The sequence below is a fragment of the Artemia franciscana genome, chromosome 1 (genome assembly GCF_032884065.1).
Source record: "Artemia franciscana chromosome 1, ASM3288406v1, whole genome shotgun sequence".
In the NCBI taxonomy this organism is placed as follows: Eukaryota; Metazoa; Arthropoda; class Branchiopoda; order Anostraca; family Artemiidae; genus Artemia; species Artemia franciscana.
In genome coordinates this window covers 29,183,794-29,204,145 of record NC_088863.1, presented here as the reverse complement: position 1 = coordinate 29,204,145, position 20,352 = coordinate 29,183,794, and the positions used below count along the sequence as shown (strand labels likewise).

General features: G+C 34.8%; 1 protein-coding gene across 4 annotated transcripts in view; it reads left to right on the top strand.

The window, feature by feature from the left end:
* Positions 1-20,352, top strand: part of LOC136028179 (serine/arginine-rich splicing factor 5-like) — a 43,638-nt gene that overhangs the window by 2,355 nt on the left and 20,931 nt on the right. For 2 of the 4 annotated variants that reach the window (XM_065705884.1, XM_065705892.1), the window contains exons 2-5: positions 9,508-9,648; positions 10,956-11,026; positions 13,555-13,695; positions 16,606-16,675. In XM_065705884.1, coding sequence (XP_065561956.1) covers positions 9,517-9,648; positions 10,956-11,026; positions 13,555-13,695; positions 16,606-16,675 — 414 coding nt within the window. In that variant the 5' untranslated portion in view covers positions 9,508-9,516. Of the gene's footprint in view, positions 1-9,507; positions 9,649-10,955; positions 11,027-13,384; positions 13,496-13,554; positions 13,696-16,605; positions 16,676-20,352 lie in introns of all 4 variants that reach the window. The other 2 variants (XM_065705900.1, XM_065705910.1) reach the window with 1 other exon arrangement.

Below are 20,352 nucleotides of genomic sequence, written 5' to 3'. Positions count from 1 at the left end.
GTTGAAGCCTAGAAAGTCTGCCAATAGGAAAGGTGCTGAAAGGTATGGGATCAATCTAGTGGCTCTTCTCTGAACCTTTTCTATCCTATGCTCATCCATTAGACTTAATGGAAACCAAACAGAAGCATTATACTCAAGAAGAGGGTGGACCATTGATTTGTATATTAGTAAGAAATTTCAAAGGTTAAACCTACTAAAGCTTCTCCTTATAGACAATAAACAATAATTTGCATTCTTTACAATTTCTGAAATGTGCTAATCAAATTTCAATTGCATATCAAAGTAAATGCCAAGGTCACACACTATTTTGTTAGAAGAGATTTGTATGCCAGACATCTGGTAAGTATGCACAGGTGGGAGTTTACAAGCATAGTGTAGAACAACACACTTAGAAGGTTTATGAACATGGAATTAGATTTGCACCAATAAGTTAGAGAGAGTCAAGATCCTCCTGAAAGATTGCACATCATTTTGGTCTTTTACTATACCTATTGAAATTTTGACAAACCAACATTTGACCTTAATTTTCAGTTACTAGTTACTTTTTATCTGCCTTTAGTTCTGAAAATGCAATTCCTGTTATTTGAGTAGAATTTTGAGCCATTTCAATGTTTTTTTTTTTCAAAATTTAGGAAATGTATTTGCATATATTTAAAACCTTACAAAATGGAATTGAGCAAAGTTATGAAGCTGAAAACAATCTTGTTGTACCTCAATTAAGCAGAAGATCTATTTTGCAAGGTTTCACTTTTATAACACATATTTTTAAAGGTCAGGGCCCTTTAGAGGGAGGAGTGGAGGGTAGTTGCTTCAAAATACCTTCTTGGGACATACATTAGTCTCTAGATTCATCTCTGAGAGTCTCATTTTCCTAATGTAAACCCTTTCTGAGATAGCAAGAAGTCAATTAACTAGAATTTTACCTAAATTTCTTATTATTTTTAAAATAGCATAATGTAAGGGAATCTCCTTTCACATGTAAAATTCCTCCAGAAACTTTTCATTCCATCAGAAAACTTTCAATAGAGAATCCCTCCCCCTTCAAAAAAAGTAGTATATGATTCCCAGTAAAACAACAGCAAAATCCCAGGCCAAGTTAATTTTTGCTCTCTAGGAAAGTGTAATAAAACTTTAGCAGCTAAATGAATTCAGATCCAAAAATATACTCAGTGAAGGGCCTAGGAACTCCACAGTTTTATTTCTATTGGAATTTTGACAAGGCAGCACTTAACCAAATTTTTGGTTTCTCTTTCTTTGGTTATACCTTTGAAAATGCAGTTCCTACTATTTGAGTTGAATTTTAAGCCACATCAATTGTTCTTTTTCTAAATTTAAGAAATGTATTTCCAGATCTTTGAAACTTCATTAGTTGAGATTGAGCTAGGTTTCACTTTTATAACACTTTTAATGCTATTAAAGTTCAGTGCCCTCTTAATGCAAGAGTGCATTGGTAGGTGCTTCAAAATACCTTCCTGGGACATAGGCTACTTTAGTCTGTAGCCTAGATCCATCTCAGAATGTACTTTTCCTAACCTTGCCACTTTCCAAGATAGTTAAAAGAAAACTGTCTAGAATTTTATCAGAGATGTGGAAGTGAGCAATGGGTAAAAAGCTTTGTGCCTATGGGAGCTATTGCTATCCTTCTGTGACTTGTTGGTCTATAATCACTTTTGACTGATAAAAAAAGGACTGCAACTCAATTTCTGGTCAAATGAGCTCTGTCTAAAGTTTCTACAAAAATGAGGTGGTGCTGGGGACAAGAAGTGGAAGTCTCCTTTTACTGAATAAGTTCTGCTCATTTTGCAGTTCAATATTACTCTTTAGTTGCACAATAACACACATAGAGGGATTAAATATCAATTTCAAATTTTGTTTTATTGAAAAATAAGTGTTTACCCAACCCCCCACCCCCCTCCCAAAAAACTCCAAACAAAAGACCTGGGCATGGCCCTTGTTTCTACCTTCACTCTCCTTGTCTTTCTCTTCTGTATTTATCTGAAGGCTCAACAAGAATTGAGATGGTTTGGTATTAAAATCTACCCTTTGAGCCATCTCTCTCCCTCCCTAACATCCTCCTCCCATCTCTCTACAAAACAATCATGGAAGCCCATTGCAGAGGTTTAATACCCTTATATACAAATGTTAGGAATTGTATGGCAACAGAGAGTTTACCTAAGACAGTGAAATTTTATTTAGATCTTAACAATATTTTGGTTAGTTTGGGAGGAAGGGAGAATCACCAAAGGGTGCATTTTAATACCAAGATGTTGCAACTCTCATTGTGCCATACGAAAAATACAGAATTAGTTATAAAAAGAGACAAGTGGAGAATAGAGGTAAAAATTGATTTAAGATCCCCAGGGAAGAATTCATGACTTCTTATGGGGGGGGGGGGACAAAACACATTAGAAATATGAAATTGATATATAGTCCCTCTGGATTTCTTTTTCTGATTGATGCTGCAATTATGAAAGTAAAGAATGTTATTAAACCCCAAAATTAGCAGAAATTATTTTGTGTAGGATGGGTCCTGCCCTTTCCTTATCCCTACCTCTGCCTCATGGCTGTAAAAACTTTAGTGGATGCTTATTTGATCAGAAATTGAGAGATCTTGTCTTTTTGTTTAAAGTCAAGTGATTGTGAACCAACCAGCCACTGGGGGGGTGTTTTTCAGGGGAAGGGTAAATGCCTAGATTTGGTGTTTGCAACCCTTTCTCCTGGGCCAGTGGGGGCCATGTCATCCCCCAAGAAATAGTTGGTGACAGCCCTATTTAAGACCAAGGTCTTTATGCTACAGTTTTGACTTTTTGTGCTAATTCTTTAAGAACCATTCCTTAAACACAATGACTGTTTAATTAGAACAGTAAGCTTTGTTTTAAAATTCTATTAAAAAACTAGCATAAAGAGTGAGGTCTTGAGGAGGAGGCAACTGCATTCATATACATAATAATTTCTGTTCTTTTTAAGTTTTGATATTGCTCCTTACTTTCAGTTGTAAAAACCTGTTTTTTAAAATATAATTTCTAATTGTTTTTAAACAATAATATTGGGAAATCTGGCTGTCTCCATGAAAATTCTGATACAATTGTGTATTATAGTCCATCCACTCAAGTTTACAATGTGTAAAACTTAAGAACAAGCCAGTTTTTTCACTAGTGTAAATATATTGCCCAAATTATAAATTTTCCATCTATTTTGTCACATGTCGTTGTCTTGTGCTAAGCTGAAAGAAACTAATGAAGAAACCAGTTTGCTCTTGTGTATTCCACATCATAAACTCGAGTGAGTGGCATATAATACACAAGTACCAAAATTTCTTCCCCCCAATAGAAAAAAATAGAACTCAAATAAAATTCTCAAATCTGGAGTCTTATTTTCCAGGGGGTGAATGCATAGAACCAACATAGTTATTGAGACTTTTTAACTAGTTTGAATCAGATGGCTATCCCTAAATTTTCATCAGCTGACTTGGGGGAAACAGGGGTACAGATCTTATTGGTAACTTAAAAATATTGCTAGGAATTGCTATGTTTTGTTGAATGAGCTGTGTCCCAATCTTCTATGACTACTGGTTTGGTGCAATCACCCCTGGAAAAAAAAAATTAACACGCACCTCTTATTTTTCTTTTTGCTAAAAATGCAAAATTTCACATTTTATATATAGGAACTTGAAACTTATGCTGTAGGGCTCTCTGATATACTGAATCTGATGTTGTGATTTTTGATAAGGGCATTTTACCTTTGGGGATATTTTCTGTCCTTTTCAAAAATTGTTTAATGTTTTGTAGGCCCATAACTTTTGATGGGTCATATTAAATTTAATGAAATCCTCCTTTCCCTTTTAGTGATAATTTTTGAGCAGAAGTTTAGTGGAGTAAAAATTAAGAATCTGCAAAAGGTAGTCCCTAAAATGTTCGAAATCTGCTTAAAGGAAATTCCATTTGCAATCCATAAAAATCCATAAATAAGATTGTTTGCAGGAATTGAAGGATTTCTGTTTAGGGGAGGGGTGTTTGTATTTCAGTCCTAGGGGACTTGAAAAAAAAATTGTTTACTTGTATTTTTGTTGTGCTAACAAGTCAGATATCTCCATGGATATAGCCTTGAGTAATTTTGCAACTTCGGGAGTTCCCTGGTACTACTGGCTTTAATTGAAAACTTGCCAACGCAAGGGGTATATTATTGATGCTATAGCTACATTAAATAGGCAATGCTTTGCATAAAAATAAGTAAAAGATTGGTTGTCTTTCTTTATTTAACAGTCATCTTTCTAACAGTTCATTCAGTCTTTGACGTATATGGATGAAAACCAGTTTATATTGGTTGGTTAAATTACAGAGGATTATTGTTTGGATATTTATTTCATTGCGCAACTATTGAAATTGTGTACAATGCTATATAGTGCTGTGAACAATTTGCTTTTGATAATTGGATAATTAAAATCCTGTACGCAACTATTTAAGTTGTGTAACGTGCCTTGAACAATTTGCTTTGAATAATTGGATTTTGGATAATTAAAATTGTGTATGCAACTTCTGAATGTATATCTTGTGAGTATTGCTACCTGATTTGCTATTGCTTTTACTCACAACTATTGTGGCCCCGCTCACGAATTTTGATGAAATTTGATCATTTCACTGGATGATGCCAGGTGAAAGACTTGTCTTGAATCCCGTGTTGAATTTCATTTCACGGGCTAGAAATGCAGGTTGTTCAGCTGATAATATTGTAAAAATTGCTTGCGATTTTTTCAAAGGAGATCTGTTAATTGAAGCAAAGAAGATTTTGTGGGCTGACGCCTCTATTACTAGGGTAACTGAGCGCCCCAAAGTGACTGATAATGTAAGTGATACGGTTCGAGCCTTTGATCTTTGTGATGAGAAAAAGATCAGCCTACCTCAGTATCTGATTTTCGTGCCAGATCAGGTCCCATGTGTGCCAGGGGAGACAACAGCTATGTTAACTCGAAAGGTTAATGAACTCTACATGGAATTTAAAAGCTTCGCTGAGCACCATAAAGCAAGGTCAGTCGTGCAAACTATTCCTGATATGAAACCTCCCCCACCCGCAAAACAGTCCTATTCAGTTATTGTGAAAAATCCACCAAAAAACTTGAATAATCCTGACGCTCAAAAAGATTTCCTGGATAAAGCTTGTGGGGGTGTCAGCTCAAGCATAGTTGTTTTGAGGCCTAGGAGGGATGCATGGCAAGTAGTTCTGTCGGACAGGGGTGCCGCCAATACTTTGGCAGATGCATTTAGTAAAGCAGACCAATCCATTAATGCTAAAGTGAAGAGTCCTGCCTTTTTCGGTATAGTACGCCGAGTGCCTGACGGAACATCTAAAAGTGACCTATGCGATCTCGCTAATAACTGTACAGAAGTTGTTCAGTTAGGAAGTACGAGGTCTTTTCGATTAAAGTTTGAGTCACGTGACCACCTAAACTATGCCACTGAGAATCCCCTTGTTATTGGTTACGAGCGTCTACCTATAACTGAGTACAAGTTTTTGCCTACCCAGTGCTACGGCCATACTGCAAATAACTGTAAAGCTTCCCCGAGATGCTCTAAATGCGCTGGTGACCACCAGAACTCCAAAGAAAACCCGTGTCAACTTGTCATGAAATGTGCTCTCTGTGGCTCCTCCGACCACCCCTGTTATTCATAAAAATGTCCAGAAGCACAGAAACTACTGCTTAAGAAATGAACAGTCAAACAAACACAAGTACAAGTACTTTACAAGATTTTACGTTTCTTAATAATTTGTCACTGTGCAATAATGTTGTTTTTAATTATTACGATGACCAAAATAATCTGTCCACCAACACCTTAGCTAGCCCGATAGCCCTTTAAACCAAATTAACTGTAAATATCTCGACACTTTTGATTTTGTGAAAAATGTGAAACCTAAGCTAATGGAAGAGACCAAACTTAATGTAATTTGCTTTAATATCAGAAGCATACGGGATAAGTGGGCTAATTTTAAAGATTTAATTTTAACAAATGGTTACTGCCCTTTCGACGTAATTGGAATAACGGAGACGTGGCTTTCAGAAATTGATGATACTAATGAATTTTCCCTCACTGGCTTTCAAGCTATTCATATTGAAAGAAAATTAACCAAGTCCTCTGGTGGCATTTCTCTTTACATCCGATCAAGTCTAAAATTCACCAGACTATTAGATTGTGAATTCTTGTTCTCGCAACCTATAAATAATAGATGCATTTATTCAATAATCGTCGACATAAGTGTAGACGAGAATTCTTTTATTTTTTCGTTATTTTATAAACCACCCTCATTTCCGACACCTTTCTTTTGTAATCAGTTTGATGATTTTTCTAGTTTTATTAATTTACCACAAAAGAAGGCAATAGTTTTTGGGGACTTCAGTTGTAATTTATTAAATGTTAGCAACAACAATGATAGTGATACCTTCTTTGAAACATTTACCTCAAGTGGTCTTCTTCCCACAATCTTTTTTCCTACTAGAGTTGATCCCATGAGGTCTACTGCTACTTTAATTGATAACATTTTTGTATCCACTTCCCTGGGAAACCACCTGTCCTCCAAAATAATATTTTCTGACCTGTCAGATCACTTTCCAATCTATCTTTCCTTACCCTCCCTATCAGCTACTCAACCCTGTAGAACTAATACCCCTACGTCTAATAGAATATATAATACTGTGAATATGAACCGGTTCACGGATTGTTTGAAATCCTTCGACTGGTCCAAGACTTTGGATTGTCAGGATGTTAATTCAGCCACAAGTAGTTTTACACAGGGATTGAGTGATCTTATTAGTTCAACCTTTCCAGTTCGTAAATCAAACCGAAAAACTACCCATATACGCCCCTGGATGTCAAATAGCCTGATAATCTCTTCATACCGAGAAAATGACCTATATAAGTTAGCTTGTAAAACCAGTAGCGTTATTGACCTGACTAATTATAAAAAATACAAAAACATATATACCAAACTCATCCGGGAAGCAAAGAAAAATTATTATTATTCAAAAATCTCTCACTGCAAAGGGAACTTGCAAAAAATTTGGTCTACAATAAATGAAATCCTTTCAAAAAAAAGGAATTCAAGATCTGTTCCTATTAACCTTAGGGACATCAGTGGCAGATTAATTGACCCAATTTTAGTACCGGATGCTTTTAATAATTATTTCACTAATATTCCAAATGCTAACTCCTGTTCCTTCTCACAGTCAGTACACCCTAGCAAGAATCCCAGATCCACGTTTTTCTCCCCAACTGATCGCAAAGAGGTGCTTCAAGTTATCGAATCTCTAATAGTAGTACACCTGACTTCTTTGGCATGAGTAATAAGCTTCTTAGGACCGTATCTTCCTATATTTGTGAACCCATTGTGCACATAGCAAACCTGTCTATGACCAATGGAGTCTTCCCAGAAATATTTAAATCAGCAATTGTTATCCCGATTCATAAAAAAGGCGATCCGTCTGAGATAAGCAATTATCGTCCAATCTCACTTCTCCCAGTTATATCTAAGGTGCTCGAGAGAATTATATTCCGACGTCTTTCTCCCTTTGTATTTGGGAATCAGTCATCAGATTTGTTGATTTCTCCTCATCAATATGGCTTCCGTGCCAAATTTTCAACTGCTCATGCACTAATAGACGCCACACAGTTTATACGTTCCCAACTTGACCTTAAAAATACTGTATTGGGCTTATTTCTGGATTTTTCAAAGGCCTTTGACATGGTTGATCACAGTGTTTTATTAAGTAAACTCAATAACCTAGGGATTCGCGGAGTTCCTTTCTCATGGTTCGGCTCTTATCTCTCTGGTAGAGTACAGAGTGTGAGACTGGGTGGGGTAACTTCACATCCCCTACCTGTCCGGAGGGGCGTCCCACAGGGCTCTGTCCTTGGTCCAATACTTTTTCTCCTTTATATTAATGATTTGATTACGGACCTGGGCCCATCAGTGCACCCAGTACTTTTTGCTGACGATAGCAACTTTTTCATCACCGGTCCTAATTTACCATCCGTCGTCACCTCTACTCAAACCCTTCTGAATAGAGTACAGGAGTGGTGTCTCGTTAACTACATGACCATTAACAGCAAGAAAAGTCAGGTGATATTATTTCAAACCCCTTACAAAAAAAAATGAAGTTCAGCCAGCACTTGGCCTAAAATATTCTACCAATCTCCTCCCGCAGGTCGAAGTTGCCAAGTTTCTTGGTGTCCACATAGACTCCTGCCTATCATTTGCAACACATGTGTCCTATATCAGAGCCATAATTTTGCGACAGGTAAGTATAATTAATCGTGTGAATTATTTTCTTCCTCCCGATATCCTTGTCACCCTTTATTATTCTTTTATTTACCCATATATCTCATACTGCGGATCTGTATGGGGCAATACTTATCCTTCAGTTACCAATAAATTAAAATCTGCTCAAAACCGTGCCGTCAAAGCAGTTTTTTGGTTGCCACGACTATATCCCACCAAGGACTTGTACTCCGATTTTGGTATTATCCCTCTTGAACAAATCATCAAAAAGTTAAATCTATCCCTTGCATACTCCGCTTACCATAAAAATCTTCCTCCCCACTTATTAACTTATTTTAATAGTAATAATTCTGAAGGCCACTGTCTCCGTTCATCCAACCGTTCCTTCATTGTCCCCAGGTGTATCTCTAGTTCCACCCAGCGATCCCCAATTTATAAATCTATAATTCAATGGAATGTAATACCCTCCAGTGTCGAGCTATCCACAAGTTTTCGGACGCTATATAACAGTGTACTAAAATCTTGATATTATATTTCTCTAAATGTTTGTTCAATTTGCTTTAATTACCCTTGTTTTCTCTTTTCTTTTCTTTTTTTTCTTCTCTCTCTTTTTCATTTACAATTTTTTGTTGTTTTGGTCCTTAACAAGTTCGCTTCTAGGATCTTTATTATTATTGTTGTTATGTGTTTTCTTTTCTTTTTGAATAAATAAATAAAAAATAAATATTTAGAACTACCCTATAGTTAGCTCTGGACTGTTGACTCATCAAAGATCTCAAAAGATCAATCACAAATCAAATTTTACCATAATTTTAAGGAAATTCCATTTGAGTAAATTGTCAGTTTTGGGAGTACCCCATGGTGGTGGAAAAATTCATTTGTTGGCCATTTATCTTAGTGATGGTCAGCTGACACTGAGGGTTAGAGAAAGATTTTTAACCTATGGATGACCTTGTTATAAAAGAATGATCCTTTATATAAAAGATCTAAGTACTGTTGAAATTCAAAAGATTTCAAGGTTTCCATACTCTAGTTCTCTAGTAACCTTAAAGTGTTTCCTGTTCCCAAAAGTGACTGACAGTAGAGTTGTGTATTTATATACTGATAATACTTAAATCAGCTATTAGGCCTTTTGTGAATGATGAGGCAATTCAGTTGTGTCTACTGAATGTAAATACTATCTACTACACAGAATATGAAAATACTATCATTAAGTAAAATTGAAGATATTTTCTTTAGGTTCTCAAGATGGGTGGTAATAGCAAGAGAGTTTTTGTTGGAAATTTACCCAGAGGTTGCAGAGAAAGAGATGTTGAAAGATTCTTTAGAGGATATGGACGGGTTGTTGAAGTCCTAATGAAGAAAGGGTATTGTTTTGTGGTAAGTGCTTTATGTTGTTCCTTTATTATTAGCAGAAAATAGTATCAATTTGTTATTTTATTTTTTTTGTTTTAGAAAGGTATTAATTCCACTGTTAATTTTGAATAGCACTGCTTCTGCTCCTATTGTGGCTGTGGTTCAAACACATTTTTATTCAAGCTAGAATTACTAGCATGAACTGACATTAATTTAGAAATTTACATTATTGATAATAAAAACTACTATTAAAAGTCTGTTGATTTACTTAAAGAATAATCCTTGATTCCCTAATCTAGCATAACATTTTAACTTATTGAAATCATATGGATGACAGATGGAACCCTGTGTCCATTGAGCTTAATGCAAATGATTTTCATATTGTATAGCTCTCATCAGGGGCAGATTTAGAGCAAAATCTTGGGGGGGGGGGCAATGTGACAAAGGTGCCAATAATTGACCAAATTTTTATAAAAAAACTGAAAAAAGGAAAAAAACAGGGAAAGTGGGCACCAGAAAAAATCTGGGGGGGGGTGGTTCCCCCTATTGCTTCTTCATGAAGTTGTTAACATTAATTGTGATAATTATCAATAAATGGTGTGCTTCTTTGAACATGGATAATAGTAAACCAATAGATGTTAAAAATGGTATTTATTGTTCAAGTCAGGGACTAACAAGCTCCAAACTATTCTTGTCATTTGTTTATAATGAGCCCATGTTGCCCTAATCTAGCTTAAGATTTTGAACCTTTGAAGTAATGTGGTTCTAAAACCACCTTAAAACCAATGTGTTTTTCTAAATTTTATCTGTTTGCTCAAAATAGAGGGTGATGCATCAAGTATTGCTACTGCAAATTGTATTGGTTTATCATGAAGACTGAACTTCTCTATAATTAAACTCCCATGTCACTTGGATCTTTCTGTTTTCAATGAAAAATGTTGTTAATGGAATTCTGAAACATAATTCTTTGTTTAGATTTAGATCTTGATGTAATTATATAAGGAAATCTAAATTGTTTCAAAAATGCTACAATTGCACCGCACAGGTAATCCTGGTGCCGACTACAGAGAAGAGGAGAGTAAGACGTAAGTAAAAACAAACATGTATGTTTTATGATGGTGCAGCGCAACGTGCCGCGCCAGAAACATACAATCAGATACACTGGGACCCATCTTAGGCCTTTTACGGCAGCTTTGTAGATCCCTTCGGTTTCATCAACCACAATTTGAAAACACTAATCTAAAGAAGCCAGAAGGCACCACTAACCATTTTAGCCTTTTTTTTGCTTTTTGCACTTTTGTTAGGTTTTAATAAACCATTTGTATTGTTAGGAGTTTGATGATCCACGTGATGCTGATGATGCAGTTTATGATCTCAATGGGAAAGACTTGATGGGAGAAAGGTTAGTTTTTTAAGGATTTCATACCTAAATAGGTTAATGGCTTGTATTAATGATCAAGTTACTTATTCTTTATTTTGCATTAATAGTAAATTTTTTTTCTTTTTTACCTAATTTACAAAATTGTTAAACAGTAGAGTCCCAAAATTAGAGACAAGACGATTGTCAGGCCAAAGGTAGCAACAAAAGGTTTCTAGGGGGAAAACAACAACTTAATGGTTGTGCAGTGAGCCTGATTATATTTCCCAGAAAATATATTTGACAACTTATTCAATACTCTCTGAAATTGCATAATATCACTAGGCTCATATTTTGGCAATAATTGCCCCGTTATAATAACGCTGGGATAAATTGAGGGAAAAATTATAGGAACCAAAGTGCATTGAGCATCAGTACCAAATTTTTAGTCAATAGCAGAAGTCTTCCGAATCTCAAACAAAACATTGTCATGAGAATAAATACAAAATTTGTTAGAATATGCTGAATATACTTTTCACAATCTGCTATGATTTTAGCTAAGCCTGTTCTTAATTTGTTTTTTAAAAAAAAATGTGGTTTTGATTAGCTGAAATTGAAGAAATTTATTACATTTGGCAACTTATCAAAACATGGATAAAACTGTAGTCACCAGTCTTTACCTGTTAGTAGCTTGTATTATTCTGAACTTTACCTGTTTTATTTGCAATTTGAAATACTTGTTTTCCTGTATTTGCTTTTGCAGTGAACAGGTAGTTTGGGGGCTCTGCCAAAATTTCCGGATAGCCATTATAATTGGAATGCTCCATAAGTCTTAATTTTGCACCCAGAAAATATTCAATATGTACTGCGTCAAAATGTGTCTGTCTTCAATACACTAGAACATAGTTTCCTTATTTAAGACTTTAGAAAGAGAATAGTTGTTTTCTTGTAAACTTATTGCTTGGTTAAATTAACAGCATTGACGTCTTCCGAATATCCACAATAAACGCTAGGTTTCCTTTTGACGATTCATATTTGAACTTTATCAGGGTCGCATCCAGGATAATTTTAGGGGGGAGGAGGGAGGGGGTTATGAAAAAACGTAAAAACACATAAGATATTTGTTTATATTCATTTTTGTTACGTTTTTAAAAGCCGGACAAACATTTGGGGTGGGTGTCAAACACCCTAACCCTCCCTGGATACGTCCTTGTGTCATATTGCTAAATAAACGCATTTCTTACATTCAGCTGTAGATTAATATGATGGTCTACTTGAACGCAAAAATTAAAAGATCAAGTTATTGATTCTGGTAACAGAATTGTGTACCCTATATACGTTGCTTATTACTTCTTATCATTTGCTGTTTCTGTTGTTGTATTCATATATATCTGGGATCTCTTAATTTTTTCAGATCATAGACCTGATCAAGGATGATCAAATATATCGAGGGCCATATTAATGCAAAAAAGGAATTGAGTCAACAATAAATTTCCTTGTGCATTTTTGGTCTAGTCTTATAAAAAAAAATGAAAGGAAAAATGATATTTGTGAAGTGTGTAATTATTGACTAGTTAGCTAATTTGGGGATCCTTGGTTTTAGTAAAAAAAAAATATATATACATATATATTTTTGGCGATTACGAACCGTCGTCTCATATGATTAGTTTTTCAATTAATTTACTGTAGAAGTCATTTAAATTATTTCTAAAATCACCCTCAGAAATTCCTTCTCGAATCAGCATATGTGACACAAAAAAAATGCCAAAAAAAATTGATATTTCTCTTGCTTATACTTTCTAGCGAAACTTGTTTTTTTACAGCTGAACTATTCAATCCAGTTTGACGAAGAATTACACACGAAGGAACGATTAACATAATTCTACCATTAATCTGTTGTAGATCTATATGCGTCAGCCGTAATGTGAATTTTTAGTTGCTATTAATTTAAGTATTTTGTAACGAAAATTTCCTTTTGCTATTATCTAACTCGTCGTTTTTTCTTGCATTTTCTGCTTTGCTTTAGAGTACATTGAAGTACTGGTATTAATTAGGGTGGGCAGCTGGATAAATGAGATTAAATTTTGCATTGACCTAAAAATGGTGAAAGCATTAGTCACATAAGCAGTAATTCCTTATGGCTGTGTCGATATCCTCATTTGTATCTTAGAAAACAGCTGAAATAAATGTTCAAGATAAGAATAACTAGATCCATTTAAGTAAAATAAGTTTAAAATAATCTACTAATTGGCAACAGTTTTCCTGTTAAAGTTGAATTTTGTTGTCCCATTTTCAAAAAAAATAATAAGAGCTCAGCGTTCTGTACATCTGTTTCTTAATGGGTTTAAGGGTTGGGGTGGATAAGACCTGATTATTTTTTATGTAAGAAATTGATAATTCCAGGCTGGCTATCGAACATGCCAAGGGTACTGCACGTGGCGGTGGCAGTGGGGGGCGTTATAGCTCGAGCCGTTATCCTCCTCCTCGCCGTGAAAGGAAACAGTGGATGGACAAGTAAGAACACAGTTTTATTTTGTATTATATTCTATATCTGATATGAAATTCGTTTTCAGACTATCAGTTGAAAATGCGAAGGGAACTCCTCGTGACGCCTTTCAAAACGATCGCAGAGATGATCGAAGAGGAGGCTTTAGAGGTGGATTTAGAAGGGGTTCCTTTCAGAGGGGTCGCGGTGACAGAAGATTTGATGACAAGTAAGAGAAAAGTATTTGTAAAAAGGGAATGTTAGCAAACTTTCCTCTTTAAGCCTCTTTGCTCCTTTCTACTGATTGTGTATATACTGAGTGGGTTGGTTCATTGTTATGTGAAGCCTAAAAGTATTAGTGCAGCACTCCCTTTTTTGTTGCTAACGTCTGCAAGTAGTGTCGCCAACTTCATGAAATTCTAATGATCTTAATTTTTATGGGATTTATATATTCCTGGATCAACTTTAAAGATATACTAAAGAAAACAAACTCTTTTAAATTCAAATATATTTTAGTGCAACAATTGTTTCGTTGAAAAGAAGAAAATTTAAGCTTGGCAACTTTATCTGTAGACGCCTTACATAGAATATACAGTACAATAATGGTCCAGGATGTATGGAAGTAATCATACTTCAGTGAATTATTAATAAGTTTACTGTTCTTCAAAAATCGAATCCTGCTGCTGTTTGATTGTATCAGTAGTTACTCACAGGAGAATGATTACTTCTTCAAGGTCCTGGTGTTTTTATTTATATTAATGCCTAAAAATCTGTGTAGTGTGTTTAATAATGTTCTGCAGGCCTATGAACTGAACTCCAGGACTTAGTAACAGTAAAATACTTCTGTTCTGGAAGTTGAACTCCAAAAGTTCCGTTCTGGTAGTGGCAATCTGAAAGGTGTTTTGTTTAATGACATAAATTTTCTAAGTCATTTTTTGTTCATAGCCGTTCTTTCTAGACGTCCGTGGTTTTGAGGTATCTTAAACTTCCAAAAATTCAGTCTTTTCAAAAAAATGAAAGTTCCGCATATTTTGATAAACAATTTGGGATAATTGTTCATATTCCATTTTTTTCCACTGAAAAAGGATTTTCTGTTATCCATAATTCTGGAAATACTTTGTTTGCAAAACAGTAAAAAGAAATCATAACTTTGATAATGCTTTTTCTATCTATACCCTTAAAAATATATACAGCTATCGTAATTTTTTCATTTGATTTTTGCATGGAGGATTTTTTGTCCTCTTCCCCCTACCAGTGTGTACAAATAAGCCCTTTTCTTTCGTTTTTATATCCACGATCAATGGGTAATCCGTGGCCCTAATAAATTCAATTGAACCCCATAAAATATCCTGAATATATAATTTATGAGCGTCCTAAAAACAATTGAATAATTTAATGCGTGTTAGGCACCTATTGGAGAAAGTTTCAGGCTTAACAAAAGATGCCAAAATGCTGTATTTTTGTATTGTATTTGAACTAGATACATAAGGAGACGGGGCTAGGTTGAATAGTTGCACCCAAGAAAACACGTGATTGTATACGCATGTTAGCAAAAATATCCATTGAATAAACTCCTCTGTCTTGGAAAACAATCTGTTGTTTTTAAGTTGTTTTTGATTGATAGCAAAACATTGGGATAATTGAAGGTGATTAAAAAGTTCTTTCATTACATCTTCGATTCTATTTTCCCCTTCGTTATGATCGACCTGGCAATAATATAAACGTAATTGAGCTTTAGTTATACAATTACACGACCAAAGTATATCCTCGTTTCAGAGCGTTTTATTCCGTGCTCCAAACTAAGAAAATTTTATTTTAGAAAGGTCATTTGCAGCACTAAGTTATTTTCGAACCGTGTTTTTCTGTACTTCAGAGGGTATTTATATACTTTTTGTGACATTATTTATTTTTTTTAATAAACTAAATTGAGGTTCATTTTGGATTCAATTGCTAAGAGACCGAATATTGAAATAGTGACTAAATTTTAATTGAGTAATTGAAGGGTTCAGTATTATCAATCAAACAATTTTTTTTTTTATGAATAAAGAAAAAAAATTAAAAAGCTTTAGGCTCCACAAAGGCTGTTTGACCCGTAAGAGTGAGACGCTAAACATTACAATAAAACAGCACTAAAATCAAACAGAAGGACAAGAAAGAAATAAACAACAACAACAAAAATATACCATGCAAATCAAAAATAAGTGGATTAAACAAATTGAAAAGTAAAGATAGAGAGAAAAAGGGGAAGAGAGAACTAACTCTCTAGGTGATGGAAGTGTATTTGCGTAATTTTGTCAAAATCCTTGGGGGGGGGGGGCAAAGTTTGAACAAATTACCATAAAGGCAAAGATATACTAAGGAAAATGGACCTGTTTCTCTGGATACTTGAATTATGCAGACTTAACTTAATTTTGACAAAAAGAAATTTTGCAGAAACTAAATATCCAAACATTTTGTTATGTTAATATTTATCGTTTTTTTCTTGAGAGTTTCACCCTGCTAATACAATGAGCTTAGGTGCTTAAAATATGTGGAGTAAGCCCATTCGCGGACTTCCTTTGGTTTGGTTTTTAGCATCTGAGTTATAATAAGGCGTTGTAGTGTTAAGGCTGGTTGGAAGTTGAATCTTTTCTTCACACAAACACAAACGTTTTCAGAATTTTACATAATCTAAAAGCCGGAATATTCATTGAATTGGAAAAGATTTTGTTAAAAAGGATTGACACAATCTAAATGGAGCTGGAGTCACCCTTAAAGACAAAGAGAAACCCGCTTATTTGTTTTATTACAATGAAAAAACTCGTTTATTGCACTAATGCAGTTGTTACATTTCTATAATAACTAATGGATGGTCGAACTTTTAAGTTTGTACTCTTGCATTGCACGTATTTTTTTTTCAGTTTTTTTTTGCTAACAAAATGAATTACTGTTTCAATGCCGTATTTTTTTTTTCAGTTAATTGGACCAGAGGTCCAATTTCGCTGAATTTCAACTTTTGCTTGAGGTTTTCTGTTGTAACGAGGAATATTTAGTAATTGAAAACACTAAAGGTGCTACTTTAATCATAGAAATTGTAGTCAAGTATGTTGATTAACCTATATCTCGTCTTTACAAAGAAATAATTTATAGTTCCTTTCAGATATGGGCCACCGGTTCGAACAGAATATCGTCTGATAGTTGAAAATCTCTCATCGCGCGTTTCTTGGCAGGTAAGTAATCGGTGGTAGATGGAGTTTTTCTTCATGTAATTTAACTTGAACTTTCCACGGATTTGAACTACTAGACATTCATTGGTCTCTAAAAAGTCTTGATTTTTAATATACATTTTCTAACTTAGATGCCGTTTATCCTTATTCTCCATTAAATAACTTAATTCCCAATTTCATAATAAGATTGCCTGACCATTCTAGGCTAAGGACCAGTTGGAATATCTTAATTAGTCTTAAAGAGAAATTGTATGGCTTTTGTTGGTAGTAGAATTAACGTGCTTCCTTTTGTTATTTATAACCTATCCGAATTGCCATTCTATCCTAGTGATAGATTGCATCGGCAAAATTGAGGTTTCAAAAACCTTGTGGTGTCAGCGTTTTATTGGTATCAGGTGATGTATTTTCTTTTCATGGCACTTGGTATTTACCAAGTGACTTATAGTGATCGCAAATTCTGTTGGTCTATCCCGGTTTTGCTAGTTTGGGTACTTCCAAAAAAACTAGGACGATGAAATTTGGCCGGCATATCAGGGACCATTAGAAATAGTCGTTTCTCTGATTTGACTATCTGGAGCGATCTGAAGGACGGTTAGTTCGGAAAAATTAGATATTTTTTTGACTTACGGATAGGTTTATTGGATCTTAATGAAATTTGGTATTTATAAGGATCTCGTGTCTCACAACTTCTATTTTGAATCCCGACCAGATCCGGTGACATTGGGGGGAGTTGGAGGGGGAAACCGGAAATCTTGGCAAACGCTTAGAGTGGAGGGATCAGGATGAAACTTGGTGGGAAAAAAAAGCACATGTCCTAGATACGTTATTGACATAACCGAACCGGATCTACTCTCTTTGGGGGAGTTGGGTGGACATACTAGTTTGGGCACTTTAGATAAGCTATGACGATGAAACTTGGTAGGTGCATCAGGGACCAGACTAGATCAAATTAGAAATATTTCCTTCAATTCGACCATCGGGGGGGGGGGGAGGAGTGGGCGAACAAGATAGTTGAGAAGAACTTTATTTGTTGATAAAAAAAATGATTGTTCTTCTTAAGCATGGCTTGTGGTCTTGAGGTATGATTGTCGCTTAGGGTAAGAGAGGTCTCAGATTCGAATCTCGGACCACCCCAATTTTTACATGAAGAAGGTCCGAAACTAGATACGTGATCAATATAACGATCGCTGAAAGTTGGCAGGCGTATCAGGGACCCGACTAGATTATATAAGAAATAGTCGCTTCCCCGATTTGACCATCTGGGTGTAGTGGAAGGACGGTTAATTCGGAAAAGTTAGAAAAAATTAGATATTTTTAACTTACGAACAGGATATCAGATCATAACTGAAATTTGAAATTTAGAAGGATCTCGTGTCTCAGAGCTCTTATTTTAAATTCCGACCGGATGCGGCGACATTGGGGGAGTTGGAGGGGGAAACCGGAAATCTTGGAAAACGCTTAGAGTGGAGTGATTGTAATAAATCTTAATGGGAAGAAGCTCTAGCTTCTCCGACCCCGTCACAAGTGCCATATGAGCTCTCGGCTCTTGTTCAATAAGCGAATAGTATTCTTCCGTTTCGACCAAAATAGGTTAAGTAAATTATGTATGTATTTGCTACTTAACCGAGATGTTGCGACGTAACTTCTGGTATTTGTAAATAAAAATGACTGCTAGAAGAACCCAGATCAAGAGTGCTATCAGAAAATTTCTTGGGGTGGAGCAAGTCCTACCAGAATCTTGTTTTTTGTTGTTGTTTTTTTTAATACCTAAATTTAAATGTAAATAATAACTTATTTTCTTACTTCTATACAATTCAAAATGTTATACCCCCCCCCCCCCCTTCCATGACCTTGGATGTGTAATGTTAAGAACTTTAATATAGTTAAGCTCTAAATATTCGTAATGCTGACAGAAAAAAAATATCACAACATGCATATTCACCAATATTATAAACAATGTATAAAATGCATCTTATATTGAATTGAAATGCAGCATTGAAAAAAAAAATTCTTTGTCAAGCTATAGGCTTTTGGCCTGTGATAAGAAATTTAGGTCTTCCTCTGCTTTACGTTTAAATATACATATATATATATAAATATATACATATATTAAAAGTATATTTTTACGTTTTTTATGTTAAATTTATATATTAAGTATTTTAAGTTATATGTATAGGCTGTCTCACGGGGATGCCCATTTCAGTACATAGCTTTTCCAAAGAGAAGAGCTGTTTAAGAAAGTAATCATTGTCAAGACTTGTCTAGAGGGGTTTGATATCTGGTCGCATGAGCACCCAAAATGCTAGTAAATTAGAAAATACAGAAATTACTTTTCGTTTTTTGCACACTATATAAAAAAAAATCTGTTTTAATATTTAGATTTGCCAGAGATAAGAGCTATTAGGAACTAGACATTGACCTTTGCTCCATTGAAATGAAGTATTAAAAAGTTTTATGCCATTAAGTTTTAAGTTGTTCTTTGACAATGCAATAAGAACTGGCACTTCATCTAAATACGTATGAATATATTGAAAAAGTAGGCGAAGCCTAAGAGGGTATAAAGACAGCATATTTTTATTGTGAATGATATCTATTGTTGCTGTCGTTGTCAATGTACAACATTTGCAAAGAATAGAGGAATTAGTCTCGTTAGTATTTCTAAGTTATGAACTGATTTCAATTTGAATTGAAAATGTAATTATAGCCTGGTGTAAGTCTATAATTGAATATAATCTAAATTAAATACAATACCCTAAAACATTTCGATAAAATTTTGAAGATATTTTGTCATGTTTTTAAAGCTAATTACTCTATAGAGTGAATTGCGCTGATGTTGTGCCTTGGTATAACTCGGCAAACTATTGGCACAGTTGCATCATCAATCAAGTTGCTTGTTCCTGGCTTTGTTTCTGGCTTTTAGTTGAATAAAAATCTACATATCTATATGTTCATTTATATCCATTATCAATGTCTACTCTGGGTCATCTATTTTTTAGGCCTGTATCGAATTAAAAAAATAAACAAGTGGAAATGATGTCTGATATTCTAAACCCAGGGCTCTTCATTAGTCATTATTTTGTATTTAGTCCAAAATTTTATCACTTTGACTTTCTTTTGTAAAAACTCTTTTTCTTATCTAAATTTATAAGCTTTCTTCCTGGTTTTGAACCAATATTAATTTCTTGTATTTTAAAATCACAGTTCATTTGAGATGTGATGACGGGTACCAAGACTCCTCGAGAACCATGGATGCGATGTGACCATGAGGTTCCAAACAAGCCCCCCTTTGAGTCAGTTGTTATCAGTCCAAAAAGTCGAACGAGGTCATATTGAGGACAGTTGAGGTCCAAGGCCGAGCGGTCATGTTCAATAGAGAGGGTCCAATCAATCTTAGAATTCTGAGGTGTTACAGCATTCGCCTTGTGCCATTCATGAAGAATCTTGGTTGGGTTTCTGGGTATTCTATGATGGCTAATTTCAATCTTATTTTGATGTGGTTATTATATATATCTCAATTGTAAATTAGCTCTTAAAGGTTCGAGTTACAGAATATGGTTTAAATTGGTAGTTTTAATTCTAAAGCTGAATTTTTGCTGTTTTGGGGTGGGGTCTGGGGGGATCGTGAGACGAATTTGAACTATAAATTACTGTTAATAATGGTAAAACTAAATATTTACATG